At 38.3% G+C, this 11,459-nt stretch overlaps 1 protein-coding gene across 1 annotated transcript in view; it reads left to right on the top strand.

Moving 5' to 3' along the window:
- The window catches only part of TMEM135 (transmembrane protein 135), a 174,991-nt gene that overhangs the window by 154,991 nt on the left and 8,541 nt on the right, over positions 1–11,459 (top strand). Inside the window, 4 exon segments of the mRNA XM_009323476.1 lie at positions 720–745; positions 748–865; positions 3,049–3,118; positions 8,235–8,402. Coding sequence (XP_009321751.1) covers positions 720–745; positions 748–865; positions 3,049–3,118; positions 8,235–8,402 — 382 coding nt within the window.

The raw sequence follows: 11,459 nt of genomic DNA, 5'->3' as shown, positions 1-11,459 counted from the left end.
CCTCTGGCATGTCGACCGCACCACTCAGCTTGGTGTCACCTGCAAACTTGCTGAGGGTGCACTTGATCCCACTGTCTATGTCATTGATGAAGATATTAAACAGTACCGGTCCCAATATGGACCCCTGCGGGGGGTGTGTGTGTGTCATCTTGCCCTTATGATCTCCTTTGCCGTTGATATACAGTAATTCTACACCTAAGATGAACTGGTATATTGACAATATCAACTTCTGGGTGAAGAAAGAGGGCTGAAGATGAAGCCAAACAAAACAAACTTGATGCTCTTGGTGGGAGCGAAAACATCTTGAAGATTTTACAAAATAGATATTTTATAAAAATATTATAGTAATCATCAACCTTTATGTAACCCCATTTTTCTGGAGATAATTGAGATATTTCATATGCCTTTTTATTTTCTTATTTAGTGTTCTTGCTTTGTATGAGAAATGGACTTCCCCAGTAATGTTTTTGTTCCTAGTTTAAAAAAATTCCTGGCAGCAACTGTCACCATTATCTGAAGTTTAAATATATGTCGGTGAATTGATCTTTTCAAAGAGATACAAGGTTTGGCAGCTGTATAGGATGCATTTTCTTTTGCGGACCTGTGGATAATAACTTCAAGTTTGTCTTAAAGACTTTAGAGACTTATGTTGGGCCTAATATATTTATTTGAGTTATTTATATAATTGTTGTTTTGCTCTGTTTTGTTTTTTCTTTCAGGTTCATTGTAGGGACAGAAGAACTCCCCACCATTTATTTTCACCTGAAGCAACATTTTCAAAACTAGACAGAAAGATAAAGCATCATGAAAAAATATCGCAGCCAATGAACATACTGGCTCTAACAAAAAAGCTCATGGACAAAGTGTGAGTCAAAGAAAACAAAAGAAAAACTAAACAAAATGAATCAGTCTTACTTCGCTCATTTTAATGGATTGTTACATTGTATTTGACAATGTTTTATAACACTTTTGCTTTGCATTTAAGTGTTTTGCGTTTCAGTTTTACTGGGTAGTTAGCGGTGACAAATGATGAACTCTAATGAAAGCAAAATTTAAAACCTGTATGTCATAGCAATGACTTGCAATGTGCAGTTGTCTAACAAGGGAGAGTAAATTCAATCAATTCTGAGTGGCAGAGTGGTGGTTGCTTTTTTTGCAGTTTTCAGCAAAACCAGCTCATGGCATGGTTCTGCTGGTGCAAGTAGTGATACTAAGGAGGGGAAATTGTACAGCAGCAGACCTTACTTAGGTCACCTTAAGTGACCGTAACACCATCTTTTTGGTGACCTACATCCCTGTATTGCATAAAGGAGAACTGTCTAAGAACAGGATTGGTAGCAGCTGGCCTGCCGCTTCTGTCAGGAAATAGGAAATTGCAAAGCAAAGAGTGAGTCTAAAACTGTTTTGCACAAGGTCAGATCTAGACATCTGAGGCTAGGTAAGATAGGGTCCCTCCCGGTCTACAGGATCCAATTTATTGTCCTTTAGAATGACCTTAAAGAAGTGACATCAAATAGCTTTTCAGGTTAATATGTTCAGATGATGTACTTCTGCTGTGCTTGATTTGTCCTCTTCAGGCACGTTGGGTACCACAAGAAGTCATTCACTTACAGGAAAGATGGAATAAAAAATGGATTAGGGGTCTGTTCATACCACACCTATGAATCTGCACTTCCATTGACCTCTCCAGGAGCAGTTTTATGACCAGATCTTTACCTGCTGACATGCAGGAGACAAACAAGTCTTCCAAGTGCATTGTGTTCTCAAAGTAGTGACTTATCTTACTTGCTCAGATAATGAACAAAAATGAAGCGACCTACATCATATGGCGACTTCCTGTGATTTGCTGTGGTTTTTCTTTGAAAAATATAAGGGAAGTCAGTAGTGGCTTCTCAGGCACGACTGTATTAGACAACAAAAGACCTACAAGGAGAAGACAGCTCCAGCCATACGCAGATTCTTTTGGCTGAGTTGCTCATACCGATTTTGCCTTAAATACCCCTTATTCGGTTTGCTAGATATAGTTTATAGCTCTTCCGCTGTTTGTTAAATACAAGGATCAAGGGACTATGGGTAGAGAAGAGCGTTTTTTCTTTAAGGTTTTGAAACTCCCAACTCAGACATTCAGAAAAGTTTCAATTTTCAGTCCTAATGCTCTCACAGGTTTCTCTTCCATATGGTTCTTTTCAATATAATTGAGTCTAAATGCCTGTAACCTGATCACATTCCCATTACAATTTTTGCTACATAAACTGACCTCACAGATGATTTATGGCCATTAGACTTCATACTACACGATTCAAAACTTCCAAGATATTTGGCACAGTATATAAATTGTGTAATTTATTTTGCATTAAAACTTAAATACTTGGCTATAGCAAAATAAAATGTTCAGACCTGGTATGACATTACTTCTTTTAATTCTACATAATGCAGGGCTAACAACTGCACAATCCATGCGTCCCACCATCCCAAGTCAGGCTCTTTTAAATGCTCAAGGTCAAATTCTCAGTCCAAACTAAGAGCTACATAAAAATCACCACAGTAGAAGAAATAGCCCAGAAGTGAAAGGCTTGTAATCGAGAGAAGTCTCACAGGGTATCTGTGCATTTGTATGTTCTGCGTTGCCCTCCAATGAACCTTGCAATGGTATGAAAGATGTAAGGACTCAGATAATGGATGCTTGGTCAAATATCCTTCCAGAACCACGAAGCAGAGACAGACTGGGAAGGGTCACATCACTTCTCCCTGTTGACCACAGCAGAAAATTTGCTCTTTAATTTTGTATTTAATGTGTAGCATGACAAGAGGTTGGATCCAAATAAGTGTGCAGACATTTCTTGCTGTACAACTAAGGTATTGTTAGTTTTTATTGTCCTTTTATGGCATCATAAAAGTTCACAGTGCCCTTCAATGGGTAACGTGGAGAATGAGTGGTGGGAAAATAGCACTTTATGTATTTTTAGGCAAGAAAAAATTATGAAGTCTCCTGTTGATGACGCTGAAAATGGCTACGAGTTAATATGTGTTTCATTGTGCTTTTTGCAGGTGCAAACATGGCCCAAGGCATAGATGCTGTAAACACTATGGAGATAATTGCATCTCATATTGTATTAAAGTAAGTGCAGAAAAAGTTAGATTGACAAACTCTGGCAAAGACAGGGTAAAAGTCTTTAGTCAGAAAAGGCATATACTTAGGAAATGAGAAAGAAGCCTGTTACTCATTCTTCTTCTATTGAAAATGTGACAAGCCTGAAAACAGATTTTCTCAATTTAGGACGAGGTGGTGGTGGGGTTAAAGTTCTCTGGTCTTTCAGATTAGCTGGAGTGAATGAATAACATAAAACGTGTGGGAAAAAATGGACTAGCGAGCAAGGAACTTGTTTAACTATGTGATGCACTTCACGGCTGAGGCCACTTGTGACTCCACCCTAAATAAAGCACCTGGAATGTGCTGTTTCGGCAGGCGGTGCAGCCCTGGCGCACGTGCAGCTGCGTGGGTCTGGCACGCTGCTGCTGGGCGCTGGGCTCGCTCCTCCATTCATTTATTTTAAGGGCTCAAGGTAATGAGAGATTGGTCACAGTTGCTGCACCCAGGAAGAGCTGTTTATGTCCGGTGGCATAATTCATCCTCCATAATTAATGTGATCAGCATATTTTTTTTCAGAGGAGTACTGTGTAGAGATTTGTTTTGGCTTGCGTTGGGTTGGCACAGGTGGTACCACCTGCTACGCCTGTTTTAGGAGTTGGTAAGGCTCCAGAAGATCTCAATCACTTAATAATTTACCCATTTTTATTTATGGAGCAGCAGAAATGGATTTGAGTCTCTTCAGATGCTTTTGATAGATATCACTTTCAAAAGTAGCTTTTTAAAATTAAAATTTTATATACAGCTAATGTTATCTCAGAAGAGCTATGCTTAAATTCAGCATCAGAAGAGATCTAGCACAACATTTATTCATGTATGTTTATTAACAACATAATTTTGTGTTGTATTAACACTCTTTTTACACTGCAGTATATTAGCGTACCACTGTGTGACATAGATATAAGTTGCACTGGAGTTGATGGGATTTGAGATGGTGCTTAAGTGTTCTGCTGAATTACGATGAGAATATGCAGTAGAGCATTCACAAATAGTTCAGGATAGTTATGTCACTTTTCTGTTGTAGGTATGACATATATTTAGCAGAACCCAGATTAAAATTACAATTTTACAACCTCTCACCGCTATTTCAGTCCACTTAATATTTCATTCATGGGCTCTTTTCTTCAAGGCATAACATCTCTGCTGATGGTAGTATTTCCTCGTGTTCATCTTTTTTCATGGGTGCCTTGCTATAACTTCAGTCTGGTGCACTTTTACATAAAGTGCTGTCTTTCATTACTCAGGCATATTTTACAGTAATTAGCTCTTCACTACTGTTAGTCCAGACTTGCTTCCTCAGTTTATTTATTAATCTCACACAAAATCCTTATGCATTCTGTGCTGCATGCTCAGCAGTCAAATCTAGTAAGTACCCTCAAAACACTGTATTATTTTACAAGCGCAGTTAGAACAAACAGGTAAGGATTTCTGTTAAAGTACTCGTAATGGAACTGATGCCTCTTCTCCATGGAAAACTGTCATAATCTGCTGAAAGAATGATTGTGTGTGTGACTTCATGGGTAAAGAGAGAGGTGGTCTGACCATTATGGAATATAATGAGCTTGAAATGCCTTTAAAATAGAAGGGTGACCAAGAAATAGGAGTTAGTCTTGTTCAGTCACTGTAGTGGAGTGACCCAAATCTGATTCCAGGTTGTGAGCTCCTCAGGTTACAGTAGACCGTCCCCACACTACTCTCTCTATCCTTTTTTAGGTGAGTAGGAAGATGTGTTAATGATGAAAAGAACAGGAAAACCAAAAAGGGGATATTCAGAAGTCTCTGTCTCTTCAGTTGTTTATTCAGCATCATTTTGTTCACATTTCACATACCCTCGAAAAGGGATGAGGGGAGAAGAAAACCCAACTGATAATGGAGCTGAACTAAGTCTTGACCTGACTGAAAATAATAATTTAAAAAAAGACTTTTTTAGAAGGCTGTTCTCTCTTTAGAGAAACTAATTGTGCATTTGAACTATACTTCATTCTTATACCAGTCTTGTATAGCGTTGTAGTATAAATTATTCTTGAATACAATAATATAATCAGAGAAATATCACTGAAGTGGCAGCCAGATCTTTGAATTTCCTGCCTTTTCTGTGACTTTTTTTTTAAAATGAAAACATGAGTGAAAAATTTTGTTGTGATGTATTTGGATTTTTAAAGATCCAAAATTCTTAAAGCATTTTCAGTTCTCTCTATGGCTGTTCCAGGAGTCGATCAGTAATAACTCTCAGCTGACATGGTTTGAGCATGTTTTTGTAATTCCGTATCTGTAAGGGAGCTTTCAAATCTGATAATGATCTGATGAGCTGCTTATTGCCAAAATTTCCCCTCTGTGTTATATTTTCCCTTACTCTTGAACATCTCATCTTCTCATTATCATATCTGTGCTTTAATTGTCATTGCATGCTCTTTTTCTCCTGCTTCACATTTAAATGCACATTAGCTAGTTGACATAATCTGTGATAGCTTTTATGTAACATTTAGTAATGACATACCACCTGATTTCATAGACTTCCCTTCAAATTTTAAATACTTAAAACGCTTTGGGTTTGTAAATGTCTGAAAAGAGTTACCAGAAGCAGTCAAACAATATTTTTCCTCTTTTGTTATTCCAGTTGGTTACAATGAGGAGACATTAGCCAGCAGTAGTAGTCCAGTTGTCCATTCTTTCTGCTGATGCTGTGGATGACACCAGATGATCCTCACAACTTACCTAATGACTAGGATGACCAAAAAGAATATGAGATTATTTTCTGATGATTGTAATCTCTGCATTCTGTCTCTTGAAGGAACAAGGGCAACCGTATACCCAGAACAAATGTTAAATATCTTAACTAATTTATTTTAAATAATTATTTTAACTAATTCCTAATATGTTGCAACAGGTCGACTGAGTTTTGGTATGTTACTGAACTCTGTTTATGTGCACACACGTGCTTTTCTGAATTTGCGTTATCGCCAATATCTTGACTGTATTATTAACTTTTTAAGAAATCTGTTTCTCAAAAGGAAGGAAAAAAGAAGGTTTATTAATGACTTTTGCAGATAACATAGTTTCACTGTGCTGCTGCTTCTGGCTAATCTGAGTCCCAACTCAAAACCTCTGTGAAGAAATGGCTCTTAGCAGAGTTTTCTTCACTCACTTATGCTTATTATAGTGACCTGTGTATACTCCACTGTTTTCTACCTCCGTTATCATTTGAGATCTTTTTATGGAAGAGAAAAGTTACAATATTGTGCATTGATTATAAGATATAATACTTTCTGTGACTCTGAAAAACACCTGTAAGTGTGATACGGATTCACTTGGTTGATTTAATAAGCTAAGTAGAAAGATTTTGTGCACTACTCACTGCTGTTTGGTGCTCATCAAAACTAAGCCTCAGTCCTTCAGTTCAGCACTTCTAAGTAGGCTACTCATAAAAATAAAATCACAGGTATATTTGAGTGTTTCCAGTTGGAATTTAAGTGTTTCCTAATGCAGTGTTCCTCACCCCATCAGAGTAACCTTTCCTACAGCTGGGTGAAAATGTCAAACATACCATACTGTTGTTTGTTCTCTTGTTTTGGGCTTTGTTCGTAACTGCTGGTTTTAGGACTTTCTTTTTATGTAATGGTACCTGGTATCGTAATCGTCTAATTTTTCTGGAAGACGAGGGCTATGTACTTCACACTAGGGTACCTCTTAATTTTAGGGGTGAATATACGTTCATCTTAATTTTGACATTTTAACTACACAAAACTCACAGTGCATTTACATCTCGGCCTACCTCGCTTACCTTTCAGTAAGCATTTTCATTACACGATCAGAGAACACTGGGTCGTTAGCTGTCGGTACATACAATTTGCATACCTTTAAGAGTAGCAGACAAAGAAGTGGAAATTTTTCATTCATAGCTACTGGATCATTGGATGACACAATACAGTTTCTTCCACTTGATTCTCATAAATCACTTCTTGAGTAGCAGGGAGAGTAATTGCTTCAGGAAGAGTTTATTACTGGATGTTTAACCACAATAAAATTTTATGAGCTTTATGATGCATTATAAAGTTCTGTAGGAGGCAAAAATGTTTTGAGTTTCTGAGTTTGAAAGGTTGCTCAGTCAAACCCTCTGCCAGTTGTCTGGCATTGGCAATTCCTCTAGCTGGAATTGTCCCAGTGTTCCTGAGTATATTCTGAAAAATGAACTACAGAAGTCCTGAGCATTGGGTGCCTGCCTTATTTGCCAATGGTGAGTGCACAGATAGTTTTCAGATAAGGCATCTTCCAACCAAAAAATGGGTAGATTTTTATTCAGAATGATTGGAGAAGCTCAGCCGTAGGGTAACAATAATGAGAGGAAGCTTTGGAGGAAGTTTTAAGAAACTGGGGCGAAGAATTTAGAAAGAAGAAGTCAGTGTGGTTTTGTGGCAACGTATAAAAAAGCAGATCTGCCTCCAAGGTGGAGTAGTAAGGAAAATTCATTGCAACCCATGTTATCCTTTCTCAGTAGCTCTGCACATAATCTCCCTTCCAGTTTCGCCGTTTCTCTTGCTGCAGGCGTCACTCAGCCTCCAGTTTGGTTGAGGGAAAGTACGTGAGCACGTGCCAAGCCATCAGGGTCAATTTCTAATTCTCACACTTTCTGAAATTTGTTTTCCGTGGACATTTTCCTCCCTTAGTGCTTTCTCCAGACACTTGAATGTAGAAGTGCTCTTTTTTTCCACCGCATTACTTTCCTCTATACTCATTTGTGGTTAAAAGCTGGTCAGTAACCTGGAAATGAAGTCATCGGGATTATTTCAAAGGACAGAATTTTGGAGCAGAAGAGAAATAGAGTTTGTCCCATGAGGCATTTCAGATATTCATAGAAATTAAAGGAGAGTCAATTGTCTATGATTTTATTGCCTTTGCTATTTTACAGGGGAATCAGGAAAAAAAAACTGATCTTGCATTTGAAGATGGGGATGCATTTTACATAGTATCTGCAGAGTGGGTTTTAAACTGCTCGATGTCAAAAATAAGTACTTCTGTAGATGTTTTTGCTTTTCCTTTTTCTGAATTTGTGGTTTCTTACCACAAAATCTTTCTTTCTTTTCTGTAGGGCTTCATTAGGATGTTTAGCATCGGTTACCTGATCCAGTGTTGCCTTCGTATTCCATCCACCTTCCGACATCTGTTTACAGAACCATCCCGGCTACTTTCCCTCTTCTACAACAAGGAAAATTTCCAGCTTGGAGCTTTTCTGGGATCTTTTGTCAGTATATACAAAGTAAGCTTATAGCATACAGAAATGATGAATGCCATGGGTTTTATGTCACTTTTCAGAATATTACAAAAACCTAAAAAGTCTAGCCGCTTAATATTACTGATACTGTTTGCTACAGCATGTCACCGACAAATTCTATAGTATTGCAGTAATCAAACTGTAAATAGAAAACTAGTCTTCCATTCCATGTGTTTTTTCTATCATTGCTGAATAAACCAGATGAATTTTGCAGCATGGTATCAAGATCAGGAGATAGGGAGTACTTCAGAGAAAGTGACTTCAGATTTCAAAGGGACATGCTGTTACACAGAAACATTCTAGTGCAGACACAAGTAGTGACTGCAGTAGCAGCAGTGTTGCCAGAGAGAAGCCATTTGCAGACTTTTTTGGCTCAAATACCTGGAATTCTTACTTGATGCTAAATAGCAGGAGATTTTAGAACATATATCATGTCCAGCTGAGGAGACATTGCACTTATCACTTGGAAATCTACCCTTCTGCACCATTATAAGACGACAGATTGCGAACTGATATGTATTCATACAGAATTGTTGGAATTAATAAAATTATATTTATTTATGCCAAAAAAGAATGTGACGAAACACACACCCTAAGGGAGAATATATTGCACAGTGCAGTGCTGAAGTGGCTTTTGCACTTTTATATTCTTAATCACACACGTCATTTTTCAACTGCCGCTTTACTTGCTCTGCAAAGTTAAGATAATTCTGTATTATTCAGGGTAAATATTACTTAGTGAAAATTAAAAAAACAAGCATTATTTGTAAGCAAAACAGCATTTCACTTGACTTGCAGTCAGATTGAGAGACAAGACTTTGTAAGGTTACAGAGTTTCAAATTTTTGATGGCGAAGTGCAAATGGGCTGTTCAGAGTTTATTTGAAAATAAAGTTTTTGCTCAAACTTTAAGAAAAGAGCCTTTAGAGAAAAAAAGTATTTAAATTGCAAAAGCTGAAATTATTTTGATGTCTTTTAAAAGCTGCAATTGCAAAGTGTAATTCAGTTCTATAGATACTCATTTTACGAGGGTGACATGCTCTGACCTTTATAGTTTTATTAAGTATGCACTCAGCACTGGTGAGGCTGCACCTCGAATACTGTGTTCAGTTTTGGGCCCCTCACTACCAGAAGGACATCAAGATGCTGGAGCGTGTCCAAAGAGGGGCAACGAGGCTGGTGAGGGGTCTGGAGAACAAGTCTTATGAGGAGCAGCTTATAAGGGAACTGGGTTTGTTTAGCCTGGAGAAAAGGAGGCTGAGGGGAGACCTCATCACTCTCTACAACTACCTGAAAGGAGGTTGTAGCGAGGTGGGTGTCGGTCTCTTCTCCCAAGTAACTGGCGAAAGGACGAGAGGAAATGGCCTCAAGTTGCGCCAGGGGAGGTTTAGATTGGATGTGAGGAAAAATGTCTTTACTGAAAGAGTGGTTAAACATTGGACCAGGCTGCCCAGGGAAGTGGTGGAGTCACCATCCCTGGAGGTATTTAAAGGACATGTAGATGTGGTGCTTGGGGACATGGTTTAGTGGTGGACTTGGAAGTGTTAGGTGAACGGTTGGACTTGATGATCTTAGAGGTCTTTTCCAACCTAAATGATTCTATGATTCTACTTTCTGTTATTGTTTGCGTTTCGTAACTTACACAGATTTGCGTTGCTTTATATTTTTCTTCCAGTTTGAAATAATCATGTAGGGCAGCAGAGATTCTAGTCACTCCAAAAGATTGGACCACAGCCAAAAAAAGTGAAATGCTTGATGCATTTTGAACCCAAAGGAATTGCATTATGGACTGCTTTTAAAAAAAGTCCTTTTGTCCCTAAAAGCAGTCCAAAATGCCATTGTAGGATTGTAGTAGTTGCTATATTAATATTTTGTGTTCCCTTTCCTGTTAATTAATGTCAGCAAACATGGTTTTGCAGAAAATAAGTTGGTCATGGTAGCCTGGTTTCCTTTTTAAAATTAGTTTACAAGTTTGAGTAGGAAAGTTGACTGTCGTAATTGCAATGTATCAATGGCTTTGCAAGGAATTTATTTCTTAAAGATGTGCACTGTAAAATAGCTAGTGAGATCACGTCTGTGGTATTGTGTCCATTTTTGGACACAGATATTACTTCATTTCTTCTCCTAATTTTAATGTCATTTTCAAGAGTGGGTTCACCTGAGGGCCACCAACATGATTTAAGGACTGGGTCACACGATATGCGAGGAGAAGCTGGGAGAACTGGGTTTTAAGCTGGATGAAAAAAGGTTCAGGGGAGATTTTATTGCTACCTACACCTCTTGGAGTTGTGCAGTAATAGGATGAAAGGCAATGGATGCAAGCTGAAATACAGGAGATTTTGAAGAAATGTAAGGAAATACGTTTTCATGTGAGGGTGGACAAATATTGGAACAGGTTGCCCAGTGAGGCTGTGTAGTCTCCATCCTTGGAGGTGCTCAGAACTCAACTGGACAAGTTCCTGAGCTACCTGCTCTAATTAGACCTGCTTCAGGCTGGACCTGATGATCTCCAGAGGTCCCTTCCAACATAAATCATTCCTTGATTCCATGAAAAGCACACATTAGATGGATTAAGAGGCTGACACACATATCTCAAAGTAGACATCAGTGGGCTGTCATACTGAATTATATAATGTTCTCTCGGTGCCGTCAGCACTGGATTGGGCCTCACTAAGCAGATCTCGAACCATTTAGAAACAAACAGAAATTTAGCAGGTATAAAATTTGGAGCCAAAGTATGGGTTTCCAGAACAGTTAAAAAAACAGTGCAGAGGATGTGGCAGATGTGGAACAATCTGGATCATTTGGTAACCTGCAGTCATCCAAATGAAATATATTTTAATGCAGCCTAAGCCACAATTACTTACGTCCGTTCTGGCCTGAACAGCTGTGTATTGTTGTCTGTGTCAACAAACAGGTTATTATGCGTTTCACTGTGTCTTTTAATCATATGCAGTTCTAACTTTTTAGATTAATGTGTTTTCCTGGTTCCAGAATTTATTTGATGTACGGAAAAATCTCAAAGTGTTTGGTGTGCAGTTGA

Source organism: Pygoscelis adeliae, unplaced genomic scaffold (assembly GCF_000699105.1).
Source record: "Pygoscelis adeliae isolate BGI_AS28 unplaced genomic scaffold, ASM69910v1 Scaffold84, whole genome shotgun sequence".
Classification (NCBI taxonomy): Eukaryota; Metazoa; Chordata; class Aves; order Sphenisciformes; family Spheniscidae; genus Pygoscelis; species Pygoscelis adeliae.
This window is presented reverse-complemented; position numbering and strand designations above follow the sequence as displayed.